General features: G+C 34.9%; 1 protein-coding gene across 1 annotated transcript; it reads left to right on the top strand.

Moving 5' to 3' along the window:
• Positions 1-271: 271 nt before the first annotated feature.
• LOC133185174 (MORC family CW-type zinc finger protein 3-like) lies at positions 272-23,612 on the top strand. Its single transcript, XM_061320237.1, has 17 exons — positions 272-301; positions 4,226-4,298; positions 5,383-5,515; positions 5,853-6,070; positions 7,269-7,419; positions 7,722-7,863; positions 9,000-9,128; positions 9,942-10,064; positions 12,087-12,184; positions 14,150-14,242; positions 15,070-15,201; positions 15,769-15,852; positions 17,119-17,152; positions 17,423-17,506; positions 17,913-18,077; positions 19,482-19,543; positions 19,918-23,612. Exons 1-17 carry the CDS (start codon positions 272-274, stop codon positions 20,450-20,452), a joined length of 2,286 nt encoding a protein of 761 aa, XP_061176221.1. The 3' UTR covers positions 20,453-23,612.
• The last annotated feature ends 19 nt before the right edge of the window (positions 23,613-23,631 follow it).

Here is a 23,631-nt window from a genome sequence, read left to right as displayed (position 1 = left end):
TTGTGAATGCTGTGAAAGTGAAACAAAAACTCCAATGTTTTCCTGGAAGAAACCAACATTGCAGAACTGTCCAAATTCCGAAAAAAATACGATATCGAATTGTAGGAGAACATTGGCGTGGTTATATTTAATTTTCATTTAAAAAGGTTTAAAATCATAATCTTAGGTCAAGTGCTTCTTTATTTAGAATAATTAATTAAATCTGAAAAACAGAGAACAATATTTATTATTTCGGAAATTAATATTCTGATCGTTTAATTACAAAACAAACATGGCGGCGAGAGGAATCTTAACTTCAAGGGTTAGTTTTGTTTCTCTGAAAACACCAGTATACATGCCTTTTTTCAACCTTTTTATTGTATTTTATATATCCTTTTCTTCAATTTCATTTTTTTACTGTGGTCATTTTGGTTGCATTAAAGAATGTGTTGAGGACCACACTCTTTTTCAAAGACCTACCTTGTCAGTAGTAAGAATATCTTACTTCTCAGATAATTCTGGGACAATTCCTACAAAATCATACGAAACCCGATATACATATACAAAGCCAAAGGCATGTTAAATGAGTTGTTGTAGGGAGATATCAAGGATTCATTTTTTTTTAGTAAATCTTTTCAAGTGATTCTTTGCAATGCTCTAGCCATGTTCCCATGGGTGCACGATGTTTCGGGACCACGACGTTTCGGGACCTGACTAATACGACGTTTCGGGACCAGCAACAAGACGGTTCGGGACTTGGGTAAAGACGATTCGGGACTTGAGTTAATTTTTTTCGGGATCTAAACAAATTATTTTATTATGGTGATATAGCATATTATTCTAATTACACATAGTACGTAATATTTCAAGCTAAATCCGAATTTTAATTTTTATAATAAAAATTGTCATAAAGATATACTTTGATGGGGTTTTTTTCATAACAGACGAAGAAGAATAAATCTTTAGAATATTCATTTTTATTTTATTTTGTGTTATTTTTTCTTGTGTGTGTGGTGATGGGGGGTCCAAAATTTAATCTTCTCAGGTTGATGATAGATATTTTAAAATATTCAAGTGATCTCCAGCTATCGTCGAATATATCTTTAAAAAACATGTCAGTAAATTGTTAAAACAACAACTGGGATCAGGTACACATATGCCAACTGATACTCTGTACATAGGGAGGTGTTACGTACATGTATAAAGACGCCGCCGGTAATGGGAACTAAAAAGATTGTGTGGTTTCTTTTGAAATTATTTTAAGAAAATAAAAATTTAAAATATGGAAAAAATATCGTTTGTTTATTGGTAAATGAAATAATTCAGAATCAAACAATAGTTCAACAAAATATAAAGGTTTTCAAAATGTTTTGATCTTGATTTTGTCTACCTTTTCCCAAACGGTTTCAAATATTTATTTTTTTTTCGAAAAGTTTTGGCATAGTATCTGTAAGATTCTTCCCTGGAAATGTTACGAAAACATTTTTAAAGTTTCCAAAACATTGTAAATAAACATATTTTACAAATGTTGCGAGAACATTGGCCCTAAATTTAAAAAAAATACCATACTTTAAAAAAAGCATTAAATGGTATAAACAACATGATTTCATTTGATATCGTTTCAAATAATGTCTTTAAAAACATTTTAAATTTCATCATAGCTTTATCTATTTAATGTGGCAAGGTGGAAATTTGAAATTTAAGTTGACCTGTTAACGTAGTCAATGTGGAATGTCTTTTAAACACTTTTACAACGTACATGTAGCATGAAAAATTTAATATTTGCAAATTAAATAATATTTAGTATTTATTTACAGTATTATTTAAAGTTTGTCATGTACCTAACTATGTAACACCAGATATAATATTACGCACTGGTCGGGTATATAAGATCGATAATTGAGTTTCATTGAGATTTGTAGTCTGTGTATACACAGTAAACATAAATTCAGACATCCATATCATTGTAGACAAATTAACAATTTTGATAGTACAATAATATATAGCGGGAATATTTGGGACTTTCGTGGGAATATTTTTTTCTAATTAAAATAAATGAATAAAATCGATTACTTTCATCATTTTTCTTAAGCCATCGAGTATACATGTACTTTGCATAGACGAAGAAATTGTTTAACTTTGAAACGTTAAGATGAAAAATAAGTTAAACGTGTTTATATTTTGAAAATTAGTAAGTTTGGTTTATTTCCAAATGTTGCATACATGGTATATATATACACATCATACTTTCAGTAAAATCTACTTTACAAGCTGTTCTTTGACGTTATATATATTTGAAATGTCAAATACATGCTGATTTTCTTACCCATTTCGTTTTTTTTTTCCTTCTCTGCTTAACGTATACATGGATGTGTAGGAAGTTTATAGCTTAAGTTATAACATTTCTCTTACCCGTAACATTTTGTATAAATTTGCTTTTATGATTTTGTTGCATATATAACCTGAAATAATAATTATAAATTTTATACATTGATGTTTAAAAAGTTGAACATGGAATATTTCAGATTCTGATTCAAAACAACTACCTGTAAAACGTAAAGTTTTTACTGCACATGTGCTAGCTTGAGCCTTTGTAAATTTTGTAAACAAATATGAAATCAAATACCTAAAATTTTTATTAAAAGGAGAGAAAGAAAGTCTTAGAAAGAAAAACACGTCCGTGGTCTTCACACAGTTACGATTGTCTCCCGGCTTTAATTCTACAAACTCTCGTAACAAACACTATAAATAAATCAAATATATATTTAAAAAAAAAATTGAATTAAATTTTGGTCAAATGTTAACCAAATACTTTATAAAGGTAATATATCAAATACTGTAATAAGAAATTAAAGAGACAACATCGCGGGCGTTTGATTTTCTCGGCAGGCGTGCTCCATGCTGCAGGCAAACTTTAAAACTAATAAAAACTCCAATCAGTGCTTCTTAAATTATAAATTGTGTATCAAACTGAGAAATTATACATGTATAAACATAAAAACACAAGTAAACAAGTTTTATTTCATTTCCTTTACAAAATATTTAGAAGTCCCGAAACGTGTTAGCCCAAGTCCCGAAACGTGTTAACCCAAGTCCCGAAACGTGTTGTCAGGTCCCGAAACGTCGGGGTCCCGAAACATCGCGGTCCCGAAACATCCATAATTCGTTCCCATGGGCGCAACGGGATTTAGGATTTTTAGATTTTTTTAATATGAACTTGTAGAATGAATGTTCTACCATTAAAATGACGTTGTCCTGTTTTAGCTGTATATAATCATGATATTAGAATTTGTTCTGTGTGTTGGCAATTTTGCAAAATAGACAGGGACAGATAAATCAAATCTATGTGTATACTATGAATAATTCAGAGAAGAGAGAATTTTTTTTATTGTAAATCCTTTTGAACAGAGTGTAAATCCTGTGTTAATACACATAGTCTACATTAGTAGCTTGCCACCTGAGCAGTACTTTGTCCTGCCTAGCTATACTTGCTCATAATCTGGATCCACAGGACAATATGATCTGAACAATGGAATAAAGGGGAAAGTCTTTCTCCATACTCATGCATGTTTTAATGTTAGGTGTATTTTTATTAACTTGTGTTACTGTATTTATAGGTGTCTACTGACTACCTACATAATAACTCCACCATTACTGTATTTACAGGTGTCCCTTGATTACCTACACAGTAACTCCACCATTACTGTATTTACAGGTGTCTACTGATTACCTAGTAACTCCACCATTGCTGTATTTATAGATGTCTCCTGATTACCTACATAGTAACTCCACCATTACTGTATTTACAGGTGTCTCCTGATTACCTAGTAACTCCACCATTACTGTATTTATAGGTGTCTACTGATTACCTACCTAGTAACTCCACCATTACTGTATTTACAGGTGTCTCCTGATTACCTACATAGTAACTCCACCATTACTGTATTTACAGCTGTCCCCTGATTACCTACATAGTAACTCCACCATAACTGTATTTATAGGTGTCTACTGATTACCTACATAGTAACTCCACTATTACTGTATTTATAGGTGTCTCCTGATTACCTACATAGTAACTCCACCATTACTGTATTTACAGGTGTCTCCTGATTACCTACATAGTAACCCCACCATTACTGTATTTGCAGGTGTCTCCTGATTACCTGCATAGTAACTCCACCATTACTGTATTTACAGGTGTCCCCTGATTACCTACATAGTAATTCCACCATTACTGTATTTATAGGTGTCTCCTGATTACCTACATAGTAATTCCACCAGCCACACCTGGGCATTTTCAGCCATTGCAGAAATCATAGGTAAGGCCTAGCTAGACCTCAAAGCTAAACGACATGGAACCCACAGGTGGGTTACTAGAACTCAAAAACTCAGAAATCATGAGCTCAGACTTCAAAGGGTAATAACTCAGAACTCAAGGGAAATTAACTCACCAGTAGTTGGCTCAACATATAAGAACAATTGGATAACATTGACAATAGTTTATTGTCATGAACTGTATCTACACTGTAGAGAGGATATTATAAACATGAAACATTTACAATGATGCATGCATGAGAAACAAGATGTAGCACTGCTAAATAAGTATTGCCCTCAGTTTTAACAAATGTACTGCAGGGGTGTGCAATTAGCATCGCCCGACGCCCGGGGCTACCAATTTCTGGGGTCGGGCTAGTTGTTCTCTGCATGCAGGTAGCCCCTTGGGCTAGTAAAAATTAAAAAATACCAATGTTATAAATGAAAATCACTACCGGTATTTTCACTTATTTTTTGCTAATTATTCCCAACCAATGAAAAATTTCCTGGCAGAATGCTCCTATTGTTCGTAAATCTCCATAAACTTATCCATTTTGCAGCACTTCCTGACTTACTTACTTCCAAAAACGATCGTTTTTTTCCTAATCTGAATTTCTTCCATTCGTGTGTTTATGGTAAATTAAGGCAGATATCTATTATTTACGATCACTCAATCAACTGAAAGATAAGTATTATGTGATTTACGTGTACATAAAATATATTTCCAGTGTATTTATTTATTTAAGATAAATAAAAAAACGATTTCACTTTGTTTTATATGAGCTAGTGCAATATGCACAGAGAAAGGGAAAAAATAATTCATTTAAATTCATTTTATTCTCTATCATAATTATTAATTTATACATGATTCAATTTTACTAGTGAGAATAAAACTTTAATTTTAAAAAGAATTACCTTAAACCCCTGACTTATTCAACAATAATTTATTTTTTCGTAGTTGTTACTTTTCCCACCTACATTTGGGCTAGTAACTTTTTACTTGGGGCTAGTAACTTTACTGCTGCCACTAGCCCGTGGGCTAGTACTTGATTTTTTTAATTGCACACCCCTGTACTGAATGGTTTGCAGACAATGCGTATGACCCAGATGTGAATGCTTCAGAGTTATGGATCGACAAACGAGACATCAATGGAAAGGTTTGTCTGACCTTCACAGACAACGGAAATGGAATGGTCCCCGAAAAACTTCACAAAATGCTCAGGTAAGTGGTATTCCCACATGTTACACAATATTTAGGTGTAGACCCCTCCCCATCCCCCAAACAGCCAATATATCTACATGAAGTTTTAACTGACGTACCAGTCAATAGTGTTCAGGACCTGAAGAGAAGACTGACATCACATGTGTCATACGTGCAGAAGTTTGAATCTTACTGACTGCAGTCTTCAGATTTGATTTCTCATCAACCTGATCAGTTACATTTGATACTTTCCTACATTCACTTTTCCTATTTATGTATGTATAGACTCTGTATATGTAGAGGTACTGGTAGCTTAATTTAGATTTTCACTTAACAATATGATTATATTTTTCTGTAGTTTTGGCTACTGTGAAAAGGTAGCTGTTGGAAACCACCAACCCATTGGTCACTACGGCAATGGCTTTAAGTCTGGCAGCATGCGTTTGGGGAAGGATGCTATTGTTTTCAGTCGGCGAGCGGACGTGATGAGTGTTGGACTTCTCTCTCAGACATATCTGAAGGCCATCAAAGCAGAGACAGTACTTGTACCGATCATCTCGTGGAATCTCCCAAACAGTATCCTTCTGTTTAGTTTTTATTAATATTTTTAACCACATTTGGGAATGTACCAGAATTTTTCTGCTCTATAATTTTTGTTCTGTTCTGTTACTTTTTTTTAGGTGATTGTTTTAATTATTATAGTAAAACATGCTTATAAAATAACAAAGTGCCAGGGACAGATGATTTTGCTTCTTTTAAGTTTAATTCATTATATCCATTAAGTGTACAATATATTTTAAAGTTAAAGGGAAATCACTTTGCTCTAAGTGTCAATTCATTATAAGCGTGTTTGCTATAAACATGTTTTACTGTGAAAGTAAATTGGAAAATCTTTAAACAGCTTCTTACAGATAATATACAGTAAAGCCTCATTAATCTGGATGGCAATATTCTGGATGTTTCACCTTCCAGACAAAGTTTGTGAGGAACAGAATTTCTATTTAAACATACCCATAAAAAAAATCTTGGACAATCCTGACAATTTGCAGGAGAACAAGGGTGTCTTTGTTAAGGAGGCCCTACTGTATATTCATCTCCCCTCAGCGATAACCATCTCAAATATAATCAAACTCTTAAGTCCAGAAAATCTTTATAGTTATTAAATTGGTACATGTTGGTTAGAGGTGTAACAAGTCAATACAGCAATACAACGATCATATTGATTGCAAGGTCTCACAATATGCATATCGTATCACCATATATGCATCATGATACAGTACAGATTTATTTTCATTGTCTTATTTGAAAACTCTACATGCAAACTAACAAATTTTAATGTTAGAAAATGATTGAAAACAAGGTGGCAATGAAAAAATACAATGGTAAGGCTATAAGTCCACCTGTAAATAACTTTGGTTATGGGCATCAAGATGTTCTCTTTATATTTTCTATAACTATGGAGGTTGGCAAACAAGAATATGTGAAGATATCAGTAAATTTAATTATTGACAGCTGTATCATGATACATGTTGTATTGCATGACCGTATCGTGATATGTATTGTATCATTAGGTAGCTTGCAATACTCAGGCCTAATGTAGGTATAACAGATATGACAAATACAGTACATAACATTGAAATTTTTTAAACTTAATATATTGAAACAATATCATGGAATATATTGAAACAATATTTAAGAAATTTCTTCATTAAACCTGACCACTTATATTGGTCTGTCATTAAGAAAATATGTGCACTTCCTTAATTCCTCCCAGAAACCAGAAGAACCTCCCCAGAGACTAAAAATAACTTGTCAGCAATATGTACTCACTCCATTTTCAAAGATGAGAAAGAACTACTGAGTGAGCTCGACTCGCTGGAAAAATTGAGAACTGGGACAAGAATCATTGTATACAACCTCACTAAGTAAGTCTTATGTCATAGAATCATTGTATACAACCTCACTAAGTAAGTCTTATGTCACAGAATCATTATTTACAACCTCACAAAGTAAGTCTTATGTCTCAAGGTGTCCTATTGGGAACTTATTCTGATGTTAAAAACATAAACATGTCTACAGCATACATCACTATTTATACAGCCAGATGTGTTCTAAAAGTATAATCAAGTCACTGCTCAAATGTTCAAACTATAGATATACATGTATTATGAAGTTTGATAAAGTTTTATTTCTAACTTATACATGTATGTTGTTAATTACTTTGAAGGAACAACAACTCTGGAAATTTGGAGCTGGACTTTCTCAGTGACCCACTGGACATCAGAAACCCAGAGTCCCATCTCATTGACTACTCCACAATCAACAGGACAATCCACGACAAAAGTCCCGAGTATAAAGTCTCTCTTAGGGTAAGTCACTGTACATCTCATCGACTACTCCACAATTAACCGGACAATCCACAACAAAAGTCCAGAGTATAAAGTCTCTCTCAGGGTAAGTCACCATGTATCTCATTGACTACTCCACAATCAACAGGACAATCCATGACAAAAGTCCCGAGTATAAAGTCTCTCTTAGGGTAGGTCACTGTATATCTCATTGACTACTCCACAATCAACTGGACAATCCACGACAAAAGTCCCGAGTATAAAGTCTCTCTAAAGGTAAGTCAGCACACATCTCGACTACTCCACAATCAATAGGACAATCTATGAAAAAAGTCCTGAATACAAAGTCTCTCTTAGAGAAGTCACCATGTATTTCATTGACCACTCTATGTTCAATGGACAATCCACGACAAAAGTCCCGAGTACAAAGATTCTCTTAGGGTAGGTCACTGTGTACATCATGAAACACAGCAAGCTATCAGAGAAGCCTTTTAGAGATAAAAGAAGCACTGCAAGCTTCAGACTTTGCCAATACTTTGTATCGCGATTACCTTAAAGTTATCTAATGTAATGCCGCTCTTTTGCGGCAAAGTCGAGGAAACTCTAAATCTCGCGAGATTTCCGGGGCATGAATTACTTATGCTAGTGACAATTGAATGATTCGAACAATTAGTATGCCGAAAATACAATGTATTGCAAAGGGTTGAACTTTAAATAGTAGGTTGTTTTATTTGGAATGTTTAGATCTTTTTTTATCGGCTTCCAAAAGGAACGATAATCAGAAAGAAATGGTAAAATTTAATTAGAAGAGTCGGCTTACTGAAAAAGTATCAATAAAAATATAACACTTGAGGACTGGGTTCTCTTAAAATTTATAGGCGTGGTTCAGCGAATGTTCCGCAAGATATTTCACCAGGATTTCTTTCATATTTGCCCTTTAAAAATCCACAATGCTCTGTCTCGTGATATATGCAACAGCACATTGCCCCCAGCAAACAGACGTTTCCTACCTTCACCGCGAAAGAGTTCTATAAAGATAAGTAATCATGATATCAAGTATTAAATTTCCCCTTTTTTTCATCAGATTTATCACTATATACAAGTAGAAGTTTCTATAGAAGGAATAAAATGTCTTATTTCCAAGGTTTATTTTCCAGGCGTACTGCAGTATTTTGTACTTGAAGCCAAGGATGAAAATTGTTCTGCGGGGAAAGAAGGTGAAAACAAAAATGATCAGTAAAAGCTTGTCTGAGACGGAGACTGATGTCTACAAGCCGACCTGGATCGTATCCTTCTGTTAATACAAACTAGTATACACCATTGTAAGAGCAACGTTACACTATTTACGTCAATGACATGTATTGTATCAAAATTCAAAGAAATAGTTTTACCCCACCTCTGTTGATTTTTCGATGAAATCCTGGCTTACGATTGGTTGAAGTCTGTCACATGAAGGGGGTGTATTACTTATACCTAGTCGCTTGAAAATCAATACATGGTCGATACGGAGTTATCGTTCTTTTGTAACGTTCGAACAACTCGAGTTCACGCGATTTGCCGAGTGTCTGTTGACAATGTTACAGTTAACTAATGTAAGTAACGAAGATGGAACCTTTTTCTCCCTTTTCTTCAAAACTGTCAGTACGTTATTAGTCTATAGCACGAAACACTCGCAAAACAACATTACGTCACACAACGTGACGTCATAATAGGCATTGTATGAGTGATGAAACATATATATAGTGAGAAAAACAATTTTACAAACCACAGACAATGCATAAATATTTTGTCGGTGGGGTAAATTCGTTACATAGTTTTGTAGTGACAGGGTACGGGATGATACCTGGTTAGTAAATTCCATACCTGGCTCGGCTTTGCCTCGCCAGGTATAAAATTTACTAACCAGGTATCATTCCGTACCCTGTCACTAAAAAACTATGTAACTAATAATACATGTATTTAGAAAAATGAAAATTTTATTCAATTTATATTTTAGTTAACATACAGGTATCATAACATCAAATGTAATTTCAATTCTTTCTCTCCTAAAGCTTTATAAGCACTAGAATGGTTTATTAGCATTCCTAACAATTTGTCAGAATAAACCAATAGTGATTAAATTTGGATTCACGTCCAGTAAAAACCCAGAGGATTATGGAGTAATGTTGTACCACAAAAACCGACTGATTCGGGCTTATGACAAAGTAGGATGTCAAAAACAGGTACTGTTCTTCTTTTAATAATACTTTGATGTCAGGTTTGACTGTTGCAGGGTTTGTCACTAACTTTTTTGGGCATTATTCTAGCCCGACTAGTGCTTCTTTACTTTTATCTTCCTTAGGCATTTTAAATAGTCAAAAAATGGTCTTTAAATTTAGGCGTTGAATTATAATTGCCTAACTACCCACCATGAGGCTGTAAACCTAAAAATATATTTGGGGATTTTCTAGTTATGTTGTGGAAAATCAGACATTGGTAATTTAATCACATTGTTTTTAGCTCACCTGAGCCGAAGGCTCAAGTGAGCTTTTCTGATCACATTTTGTCCGTCGTCCGTCCGTCTGTCTGTCCGTCTGTCTGTCCGTCCGTCTGTAAACTTTTCACATTTTTGACTTCTTCTCAAGAACCACTGGGCCAATTTTGACCAAACTTGGTACAAAGCATCCTTGGGTGAAGGGGAATTTAAATTGTTAAAATGAAGGGCCAAGTCCCCTCACAAGGGGAAATAATCAAGAGAAGACAAAAATAGGGTTGGGTCTTTAAAAAATCTTCTTCTCAAGAACCACAGGGCCAGTAAAGCTGAAACTTATGTGGAAGCATCCTGGGATAGTGTAGATTCTAAATTGTAAAAATCATGACCCCCGGGGGTAGGGCGGGGCCACAATAGGGAATCCAAGTTTTACATTGAAATATATAGGAAAAATCTTCTTCTCAAGAACCACTGGGCCAGAAAAGCTGAAACTTATGTGGAAGCATCCTGGGGTAGTGTAGATTCTAAATTGTTCAAATCATGACCCCCGGGGGTAGGGCGGGGCCACAATGTGGAATCAATGTTTTACATAGAAATATATAGGAAAAATCTTTAAAAATCTTCTTCTCAAGAACCACTAGGCCAGAAAAGCTGAAACTTAAGTGGAAGCATCCTGGGATAGTGTAGATTCTAAATTGTTCAAATCATGACCCCCGGGGGTAGGGCGGGGCCACAATAGGGAATCCAAGTTTTACATTGAAATATATAGGAAAAATCTTCTTCTCAAGAACCACTGGACCAGAAAAGCTGAAACTTATGTGGAAGCATCCTAGGGTAGTGTAGATTCTAAATTGTTCAAATCATGACCCCCGGGGGCAGGGCGGGGCCACAATAGGAAATACAAGTTTTACATTGAAATATATAGGAAAAATCTTTAAAAAACTTCTTCTCAAGAACCACTGGGCCAGAAAAGCTGAAACTTATGTGGAAGCATCCTGGGGTAGTGTAGATTCTAAATTGTTCAAATCATGACCCCCGGGGGTAGGGCGGGGCCACAATAGGGAATCCAAGTTTTACATTGAAATATATATAGGAAAAATCTTTTAAAATCTTCTTCTCAAGAACCACTGGACCAGAAAAGCTGAAACTTATGTGGAAGCATCCTGGGGTAGTGTAGATTCTAAATTGTTCAAATCATGACCCCCGGGGGTAGGGCGGGGCCACAATAGGGAATCCAAGTTTTACATTGAAATATATATAGGAAAAATCTTTAAAAATCTTCTTCTCAAGAACCACTGGGCCAGAAAAGCTGAAACTTATGTGGAAGCATCCTCAAGTAGTGTACACTCTAAATTGTTCAAATCATGACCCAGGGGATAGGGCGGGGCCACAATAGGGGGAATCCCAAGTTTTACATTGAAATATATAGGAAAAATCTTTAAAAATCTTCTCAAGAACCACTGGACCAGAAAAACTGAAACTTATGTGGAAGCATCCTGGGGTAGTGTAGATTCTAAATTGTTCAAATCATGGCCTCTGGGGGGAGGGTGGGGCCACAATAGGTATTACAAGGGGGAATCTGGTAATGAACAGCATGGCCAAAGTTACTCAGGTGAGCGATGTGGCCCATGGGCCTCTTGTTTAGGAATTTTTATTTGTCTATTTGGACTTATTAGCCAGAGATTTTATTAATCTGAATGAAAATGTATTAGTCTGAGACTAACGGACTAATGTTAATGTCGAACCTTGATTAATGAGACAATTAAACTTTTAGGCTAATGAGCTTGGTGTAGGAATTGTGGGTGTGGCCGAAGCCTTCTTCTTGACGCCGACCCACAACAAACAGGACTTCAGCCGTGACGACAAGTACAAGTGAGTCACACATTAGTGAAGCAAGATTGAATTAAGAAATGTGTTATTTTATAAGTATCAAGATCAAGCTTGCAGTGTTTCATTTTTAGGTCACCTATTAAAGTGAAAACTTGAGCTTTTCTGATCACATTTTGTCTGGCGTCTGTTGTTTTACTCTGTGTGTAAACTTTTCAACTTCTCATGAACTACTGGACTAATTTCAGCCAAACTTGCCACAAATCATTCTTGCGTGGAGGGGATTGAAATTGGTCAAATGAAGGGCCACGTCTTTTTTCAAGGGGAGGTAATTAAAAAGTACAACATGTTGTGAAAATTTGGCAGAGTCCTTCAAAAATCTTCTCAAGAACCACTAGACCAGTAAAGATGGAACTCACAATGTAAAAGCCTCCCATTATAGTGCAGATTGAAGTTTGTTCAAATCATGGCCCCCAGGAATATGGTGGGCTCACAGTGAGGGATTGAAGTTTTACAGAGGAATATATAGAAAATAAATGTTTTAAAATCCTTTTCTCAAAAATAACGGGGCCATATACTGTAAGTTGTTTAATTCGACGGTGTTAAAATTTCACGATTTCTCAAAAAGTACCAATCACGATGGGTTTAATTTCACACTGCAAGAAATTAATTTAAATTTCATATAAGCATTTAAACCTTTTCAAAAGCTAATGATAGCATTCACAATGGGTTTAATTTTGCGGAAAAATGATGAATCGCGAACATAGTGAAATTAAAACCATCATGATTATTTGCCAATGTACAGTAAGTAATATTGAGATGCAATCATCCTTAGGTAGTACAGTTAAAATTTGTTCACATCATGGCCCCAGGAGGTAGGATTGGACCACAATACAGAATTAAAGTTTTACATGGTAATATATGGGAAAAATGTTGAAAAATCTTTTTCTCAAGAACAGCATGGGCATATTCTGCATAATTTGTATGAAAGCATCCCATGAACTGTAGTTTAGATTCAATTTTGTTTAAACTATGGACCCCAGGGATAGAGCTAGGCCAAAACAAGGGACAGAAGTTTTAGTACATAGGAATGTATGTGGAAAAATGTTTAAGAATCTTCTTCTTAAGAACAGATGGGCCATATTCAATAAATAAATATTTTTATGCAAGCATAAGGTTACAGTACATTGTAATGTGGATTCAAGTTTGTACAAGTCATGGCCCCTGGGGTTAGGGTGAGGCAACAAAAGGGGATCAAAGTTTTACTTATGAGTATATTAGAAAATATGTTTATAAGTCACCTCCTCAAGAACAACAGGGTCATTGTTAGTAATACTTATTGATATTTATATGCAAACATCCTCAGGTAATGAAGATAAAAGTTTGTTTTAATCATGGCCAGGGGAGGGGGACAGTATTTTAAATGGAAATTTATTAGGACTCTATTTTAAATGAAACAGCAGGGTCGCAATTAAGTACATTTTTTTGATAATGGATATTGGGGATAAAGTGAGGCATAAATTGGGGGAACTTTTGCCTAATTAAGGCCAAATAAAATTAATTGATAGTTTCTTGGGCCAAAAATTTCGAAATTCAATGCGGCAGGCAGTTTTTTTGTTTGTTTTTTTTTTTTTGTTGTGAAGAAGGTGTTATTTCCCTTTTTAAAATGTCAATAAAAATGATCAATGCCGCAGTTTCTGACCTGATGCGGCGGAGCCTGAGAAACTATTGATTATTTTTTTTTGGCCTAATACATGTTTACTTAAATTCTTACACAGAACATCAAGACCATGTGAGTGATAATGATACTGAGGCATCCCCAGGATGTGTAGGATCTAGTTAGGTTATGTCATGACCCTTTAGGAGTAGGATGGGACCACAGTTTTGGATTAGAATTTTTCATGTCAAGAAGATTGTTAAAAAAAAGTTATCGTTTGATAAAGAATAGAGGGATATAGGTGAGCATTGTAGCCCATGGGCCTCTTGTCAGCATTCTTTTTTCCATTTCAGTGCCTTTATGACAAATGTTGGAATCAAACTGAATGATTACTGGAATGAGAAGAGAGGGGTGACCAATAACACAGCATCCTCTTCAAAGAACAAGTAAGTATAGGGAGTCTAATGCCATTAACAATAAGTAAGGGGGCCTGATACTATACAGAAGTAAGAAAGGGGAGTACCAATTCCATAAACAAGTAAATAAAGCGACCCGTTGCCATAATTAAGAAATTAAGGTGAGCCTGATGCCATAAGTAATTAAGTTGGGGGGGTGGGGGGGGGGGGGGGGTTAATGCTATGAACAAGTAAGTAAGGGGTAAGGGGAGTCCAATGCCATAAACAAGTAAATAATGGGGGCCAATGCCAAAAAAAAGTAAAAAGAAAAGGGGGGGGGGCTCAATGTCATATATTACTAAGGGGAGCCACATTCTATAAACAAATACGAAAGGGGGCAGGGAAGGGACAACACCATTAACAAGGTAATGGGGAGGGGGCAATTCCATAATCAGGCACCTGCAGCTTGATTGTTGTAACTACATGTATTTATTCAGGATTATCCCTAAGAAATGAAATAGCAGGGGACATTAAAAAAAGTAGAGGGGGGTCTGGGGTTTCTCCCCTAGCAGGGTTGAAGGGGAATACCAGAATAACTGGAGGATTACGTCATATAGGCTGGGAAATTCCCTGGCCCCTGGGTCTAAGGAACAACCCTAAATTTTGGAGAACTTAGCACTGATTGTTGGTACTATTGATGTTTTAACTTGGTCATGATTGACTATGGGCCCAAAGTGATTGATTTTCATAACTATATATAGAGTACTTGCTCCTGATTTGCTGGGGCCCAGTGTGATTGATTTTTGATACTATTTATAGAGTACTAGCTCCTGATTGACTGTTGGCCCAGTGTGATTTACTTTTGTTACTATTTATAGAGTACTAGCTCCTGATTGGCTGTGGGCCCAGTGTGATAACTGCTTACAGTGGAGAAGGTTACCGGGAGGCTTCAGACAGGAGGATCTCCCTGACAAGTGGTACTGTCACATGAACCCCGACGCTGCATTCAAGTAAGTCATCTAGAAATTCCTCTGTGTCATATATAAAATCTCCCTGACAAGTGGTACTGTCACATGAACCCCGACACTGCCTTCAAGTAAGTCATCTAGAAATTCCTTTGTTCCATATAGAAAATCTCCCTGATAAGTGGTACTGTCACATGAACCCCGATGCTGCATTCAAGTAAGTCATCTAGAAATTCTTCTCTATCATATTTAAATCTCCCCGACAAGTGGTACTGTCAGATGAACCCTGATGCTGCATTCAATTAAGTCATCTAGGAATTCCTCTCTATCATATATAAAATTCCCTGACAAGTGGTACTGTGACATGAACCCAATACTGCTTTCAAGTAAGTTATCTATCAAACTCTTTGTATCTCACAAAATCCATTTTTGCTTGTGGTACTGCCATGTGAACTCTGATGCAACATTTAGGTTGTTTATCTTGGAATTCCTCTGTATTTAACAAACAATGAATATAAAATAATCTATGCCTTTGCCTGTTCAGTGGTATACGTTGCAGAATTTTCTAACATGCTTGTATATTTGTAATTTATGAATGCTGTTTATTTTTAGTCGCTGTGAAATTCCTGAAGAACCAGAGGATGAAGATGAGGCTTTGATGGGCCCCAGCTATAAAAAGACATTTAAAAAACAACAGTGAGTAAATCTGATTGGTCAGCTATAAAAAGACATTTAAAAAAACAACAGTGAGTAAATCTGATTGGTCAGCTATAAAAAGACATTTAAAAAACAACAGTGAGTAAATCTGATTGGTCAGCTATAAAAAGACATTTAAAAAACAACAGTGAGTAAATCTGATTGGTCAGCTATAAAAAGACATCTAAAAAACAACATTGAGTAAATCTGATTGGTCAGCTATAAAAAGACATTTAAAAAGCAACGGTAAGTAAATATGATAGGTCAGTTATAAATAGACATTTAAAAAGAACATTGAGTAAATCTGATTGATCAGCTATAAAAAGACATTTAAAAAGCAACAGTAAGTAAATGTGATTGGTCAGGTATAAAAATGACATTTAAAAAGCAACAGTAAGTAAATGTGATTGGTCAGTTATAAAAAGACATTTAAAAAATAACAGTAAGTAAGTCTGATTGGTCAGTTATAAAAAGACATTTAAAAAGAACATTGAGTAAATCTGATTGGTCAGTTATAAAAAGACATTTAAAAAACAACAGTGAGTAAATGTGATTGGTCAGCTATAAAAAGACATTTAAAAAACAACGGTAAGTAAATATGATAGGTCAGTTATAAATAGACATTTAAAAAGAACATTGAGTAAATCTGATTGATCAGCTATAAAAAGACATTTAAAAAGCAACAGTAAGTAAATGTGATTGGTCAGGTATAAAAATGACATTTAAAAAGCAACAGTAAGTAAATGTGATTGGTCAGTTATAAAAAGACATTTAAAAAATAACAGTAAGTAAATCTGATTGGTCAGTTATAAAAAGACATTTAAAAAGAACATTGAGTAAATCTGATTGGTCAGTTATAAAAAGACATTTAAAAAACAACAGTGAGTAAATCTGATTGGTCAGCTATAAAAAGACATTTAAACAGCAACAGTGAGTAAATGTGATTGGTCAGTTACATGTAGCTATAAAAAGACATAGAAGAAACATTTGATGTCTGCAACTTTAAAAAAAAAAATGACGATAATGCATTACCATACATATTTTAGATGAAAAGGTCACTAACTTCATGTATATACTTTTCAAGACTTTGCCTTTCAAAATATGTTGTATGAAAATGATTTAATTTATTTCGTAGGTATTAATCTGTTATTAGGTGGATTCAGAATATGATTCAATTTTTGTTACCTTCAGTCTAGAGATTTGAGAGAACCTATCCTGATAGAGCAGAGTGATCTATTAATCTTGCCTTGTTTTTTTGTTTTACAGGTCTGAACTCAGGCTGAAAATCAAGCTACAGGAGGTAAGGTCAAAAGGTCAAATTGCCTTCAATTTTATTTTTTGGAAAGAAATTCCTGATTAAATGAGAGGTAACTCAATACCTAATTAAGAACTACATGAATGTAGTAGGGGCATTTCATTTTTTTTTTATTACAAATGAAACATACACATGTATGTATGATAATGATTTGAAGCTAGGAAAATACTGGAGGAAAACTATAGCGATTTTGTATCTTTAAGATGTCCATTATTTTTGCTGGTGGCTTATATCTTCCTGACTTTTATTTACCAGAAACAGAAAGAGATTCAACTTTCAGAGAAAGAAAAACAGCTCCAGAGGAAGGAAATGGAAATGAACCAGCGCAAAAAATCAGAAGTGAGTTCGCGGATTTAAAAGTTATTTCAGGATCATGCATTTAGATACTAAGCTGATTTATCTGTAATTTTTTTGGATGTCTTGGTGCTCTTTAAGTACACAAGAGAACCATGCTTTGTGGAAAGAAATTTGCACTTCTGAATAATTTTCTCCAGTATAAAATTTTAAAAAAGATATTAGGTCTGGAGATCTTATGATTAAAAAAAACCCATTAAGATTGAAATGCTTATTAAATTTTCTGATTATATAAAAACCTGTGATAACTTATCCTTCCCTATAAAGCAGGCTTGTCACTATGATATTGTTTCAAAGCTATTAAATACATCTATTAGTGATATAAATGTACTCTGTAGATATTTATTTTGCGTGTAATTATAAACTGAAGGAGATATTTTGTACATTGTAGTCCTTCAGTCCTATTGTCGAGAAGCTGAAGAAGCTTGAAGAGAAGGCAGCGAAACAAGAGAAGATGATAGCGGCTCTCCACAGAGAGCGAGTCCAACAGGAAGCCGCGAGTCGACAAATGCTGGACGCCGCGGAGAATCTGAATCTCGTCAACCTAAGACAAAGTGTGAGTAGTGTTTGTTAGAGTCACGACCTGCTATCTATGTCTCAGTATGACTCACACAGTGTGAGTAGTGTTTGTTAGAGTCATGTCCTGCTCTCTATGTCTCAGTATGACTTACACAGTGAGAGTAGTGTTTGTTAGAGTCACGTCCTGCTCTCTATGTCTCCGTATGACTCACACAGTGAGAGTAGTGTTTGTTTGAGTCATGAACTGCTCTCTATGTCTCAGAATGACTCACACAGTGTGAGTAGTGTTTGTCAGAGCCACGGCCTACTCTCTATGTCTCAGTATGACTCACACAGTGTGAGTAGTGTTTGTTTGAGTCATGAACTGCTCTCCATGTCTCAGAATGACTCACACAGTGTGAGTAGTGTTTGTTAGAGTCATGTCCTGCTCTCTGTGTCTCAGTATGACTCACACGGTGTGAGTAGTGTTTGTTTGAGTCATGACCTGCTCTCTGTGTCTCAGTATGACTCACACAGTGTGAGTAGTGTTTGTTTGAGTCATGAACTTCTCTCTATGTCTCAGAATGACTCACACAGTGTGAGTAGTGTTTGTTTGAGTCATGACCTGCTCTCTGTGTCTCAGTATGACTCACACAGTGTGAGCTCACACAGTGTGAGTAGTGTTTGTTTGAGTCATGACCTGCTCTCTATGTCTCAGAATGACTCACACAGTGTGAGTAGTGTTTGTTAGAGTCATGTCCTGCTCTCTGTGTCTCAGTATGACTCACACAGTGTGAGTAGTGTTTGTTTGAGTCATGACCTGCTCTCTTTGTCTCAGTATGACTCACACAGTGTGAGTAGTGTTTGTTTGAGTCATGACCTGCTCTCTGTCTCTCAGAATGACTCACACAGTGTGAGTAGTGTTTGTTAGAGTCATGTCCTGCTCTCTGTGTCTCGGTATGACTCACACAGTGTGAGTAGTGTTTGTTTGAGTCATGACCTGCTCTCTATGCCTCAGTATGACTCACACAGTGTGAGTAGTGTTTGTTTGAGTCACGTCCTGCTCTCTATGTCTCGGTATGACTCACACAGTTTAAGTAGTGTTTGTTTGAGTCATGACCTGCTCTCTATATCTCAGTATGACTCACACAGTGTGAGTAGTGTTTGTTAGAGTCATGTCCTGCTCTCTATGTCTCAGTATGACTCACACAGTGTGAGTAGTGTTTGTTTGAGTCACGTCCTGCTCTCTATGTCTCAGTATGACTCGCAGGAAATTCATTCAATTTTCAAGTTACATCAGGTTAAGAGGTTCCATTTTTGTCATGCTTGCCATCTTACCAAATCCTTTATCTTTCCAATAATAAAAATGTATATCTGTAAAATTATCTGATGAAAAATTCTGAAGACAAATATATGGAGGAGAAATCTCTTATGATTATTAATCTATTTATATCATGAACAGGAGCTCCTGGACAAAGTGGCCCGAGGAGCAGATATCAGGTCCTCATCTTCCCCAGCTTCAAGGTACAAACATCCTTAATTAATGCTGTTATAACAGGAAATATATTACAACTGATAGTCAGTCCTTCAACTCCTCGTTATTTCATTTAAAATGAATCCTTAAATTAAATGTTATGCCGTAAAAAAAAAAGAAATATATAAGATAATTGATAGTGATCATTCAAGTCATCAAAGGTTCAGCCATTGAAGTCCACAAAATGTGGCAAATATACTCAATAATATATAAAAGTTTAGATATTGTATTCCTCAATGACAATTCACAGACTGAGAATTACATGTAAAGCTTTAAAGATGGATAACAACAAGTTTAAATGATGTTATTTAATCAAGCTATTTGTAAAGTGAGACAGTAAAGTTAAATTTCTTTGTACGAGTAGGAAGAGGAAACATTCCAGTAACAGTATTTGTATAAAGACAGAAGACGGCAGTGTTGTGGAGGTTATACCTAACCCCGATCACGATGACCGAGTGGTGGATCTAACCGAGGACTCAGACGAGGAAGGAGAAGGCGCTCCGTCGTCCTCAAAACAATCCAAAGAAGAAGATCTGAAGTCTACTCCCAGTAAGGGGGAGAACTCCAAATCTACCACAAAAACAAACAGTAAAGATAGTAAAACTAGTGCTTCCAGTGGTCAGGCAGATGATGTTAAACCTAACCTTGATAAACTGAAGGAGCAGATCAACAAGTTACGGACATTTAAAGAGAAAGGTGTACAGACAGAGGGGAGGGAGGAGTCAGAGGAGGAGAAGAGCTATAAGGAACGGTTACTCGCCTTCCAAAAAAACGTCCACGAACTGCTAAGGAGGATCGACCCCAGTAAAGAGTGGGGGGGATCCGAGAATATAGAGGACGTTATTGTGCAAATGATGAAACACATCGAACCAAACGGGGAGGAAAATGATTCAGATTGAAGTATAGATGTTGGTGGATCGGAGAGTATGGAGACAGTCACTGAACCAATGGTGATTGAGATTAAAGCTTAGATACTCAAGTTGGTGGATCTAAGATTGTAGTGTGACAGTCATTGAACTAAATGTGACTCAGATTAAAGCTTAAATACAGGTGATTCTGAGAATATTGTGGCAGTGATTTGTTCAGTTGGTAAAACACATGGAAACTTGTTGGTTAGTAGACCCATTCACATTGAACTTGTGGTCATAGAGGATGTACAATCCTGTACATGTATTAGGGATAGGTATTAGATAGATTGATAAAACTGATACATATGATCAAATATAAATACACAAGGGAATGTTCCTAGTTTTCAATACTATTTTTTATGCCAGACTTTGAATTAAGATACAACTTTGAGATTATTCACATCAATAACTGCCACAAAATCAGTACCTGATTAAAAACTGACAGGGAGTCAGATACATATGTTTTTTTCACACTTTCAACAAACAGAACTCTATGGCACATGTACATGATTGTATATAATGTATGAGACACTATTACATACAGAATGTAAGCATTACTGTTGGGTTATTTTATTAATTACATTGGGATTTTTTGCTGTGTATTTACAAGTAAGAGTTTGTAGAAACATGAAGTTTTAATATGTTAACAATGAAACATTATATGATGTCTTTATTTTACAAGGGATTTGATATACATGTATGTGTGTGAATATGGAGGGGTTTGTAAAATTTATTTGTTACCTACAAAATGAGTCATGAACAGATTTTATAATGATATGAAGAACTGAATCAGTTTTGTATTTTGACTGTTGTATACTGTATAATAAAGGTGTATATGTTTAAATCTACTGTATATGTATATTTTTTAAAACAATTCTCAGGGAGAAGAAACACACAGCATCCATTACACTAGTTTGTAAGAATTGGTGTGTTTTGTCATTATGTGTTGAGGTATTTTACATTGCTTATTAAGTTCCATTCTAAAATCCAAATATATTTTTCAGTTTTATTATTTTCTTGGATAAATACAGAGGAATAGTCGGGATTTCTTGTCTTTAACTACATTTAAGATACAGGAAAATTCTGAGAAGTTCTGGAAATAATAAACAGGCTTTACTAATTAAATCACAAATGCAATCGGAGCTTACAAGTTGTTGTAACTCTTGGTGAAACAGAATTACAAACAGTGTGTCAAATTTACTACATGTATCTTTAACAGGTTAGTGAAATGGTCACCAGTAAAAACAAATGATAACAAATTTCTGCTAAACTGTTAACTTCACTTAATGAGTGGTCTTTGCTTTCTTTAACTTATAAAACCTGGTATTTGATTTGGCCTGTCTTTAAACATTTTACCCTATGGCTCCATGTCATAGTATGAATGGATGTTTACAGTGTATCAGCTGGAGTTATCTGAAATGTGTTGTTACTAGATCCTACCCCATAATATATGTACATATAATATTTTATTTTGTGGGGACTCAATTTTCTTGGGTACCTTAGCCTTGCATTTACAATCTGAATGAATAATAATTTATTGCTTATATCTTTCATAATGAAAGGATTGTGCATGAATTGACATCCCAGGAATTAAAATAATTCCAAAATACTGTGCAAAAAAAAAAAAGAATCTTGCCAATGTGTTTTGTAAAACTGAATTTTGAGAGTTTATTTTGTGTGTGATAAAGATTTAACATCATAAGATGAAGAAGTTTATATATGCATTTTGGTCACATTTTCTTCATGCATTTTATTTGTTTTGTAAATAGATGAATGTTATGTATTTGGCACTAATCTTTTCCAATTCATATCGGACTTTATTTTGTCCTAGTCAAGTTGTTTTGATACCAGCTACATTTGTTTAAAATCTTAGAAGTAAGTTAGAGTTAATTATGAACCTCAAGAATTAGAATCAGGTCAATCAAGTACAAATGTAGTCATCATTTAAAGGAGGTGAATACAAAACAAACTGATTTACAGGAGAATGATTGTGCTGACATTCATTACACTTTGTAAATACTAGGTTAACTACATTTCTAGTCATGAAACAAAGTGTATCACCTATAACAAAGTGTATCATCAACAACAAAATGTATCACCCACAACAAAGTGTCTCACCCACAACAAAGTGTATCACCCACAACAAAATGAAGTTTTGTTGGGGAGATTTTGCATCTTTTTTTAATTTCCTGTCAGAACTCAGAAAGGGTTCCATCATAAATTATTTATCCTTAACATTCCCTTATTCTAGTGTTTTCCCTATAAATCTAATCATGTGAAACTATCTTTATATAGACATTTGTATTTGTTCCTCGAGTTCACACTAAGTACATATGTCCTGGTATATTCTTAAATTCATACTTTGTAGGAAATTTAGAATGTTTCAGACAGCAGAGTATATTTGTATGACCCTAATTTGATAAGTTTTAATACACCAAGCATTTATTTGCTTACTTTATGTTTATATTTGTACTAAAACTTGCTGTATATAATAATTACAAGTCTGTATATTTGAATATAAGCAAACTTGATTTATACAGAAAATATGATAGTGATATATCATAATATTACTGTGGAATCATTTTATATTGTGGGGGTCAATGGTCATGGGCAAGCAAAATTTTACTGGTTTCATGGGGACTTAATTTTGTGGGTAACTCTTTATACAGAAGATTCAAAACATTGAGAAAATATTCGTTCATAGGGAATTTAAATTTGTGGGTAAGAGTGACCACAAAACCCTTGTACATTGATCCCCCAAGAACGATGATTGCACAGTGCCTTGTCTTGAAGAAATAACTCTTTATATGGTTGAAGGTGTAGTTGTTAATGTGTGATATTGTCAAAAGATGTTACTTTAAAATCACATATTTTCTATTGTTTAGTGTAAAGAGAACTTTGAATGGATGTCCTAAATGAATTATTAAAATTTCTAACTTCAGTTACTGTATGCTTGTCTACCATTTCTCAATTTTTTCTTGACTTCAGTATAATCAAAGATGGTAGCATTTTGCATTGTACGTGCTATGTATCACTTGTATATACTTTAAAAGTACTGAAATGATGCAAACTGAGATGTGAAATTTTATTTTCATTTTACTAGCAAATTATAGAGTTGTTATTTGATCCATTAAAGCCTTTTAATACCAAACATTGTGTTCGTGATTAAG

Source organism: Saccostrea echinata, unplaced genomic scaffold, assembly GCF_033153115.1.
Source record: "Saccostrea echinata isolate AGI-Se365-2 ecotype Australia unplaced genomic scaffold, CSIRO_AGI_Sech_v1 ptg000012l, whole genome shotgun sequence".
In the NCBI taxonomy this organism is placed as follows: Eukaryota; Metazoa; Mollusca; class Bivalvia; order Ostreida; family Ostreidae; genus Saccostrea; species Saccostrea echinata.
Note: the sequence above shows the minus strand (reverse complement) of the source record. Positions and strands in the feature narration are given on the sequence as shown.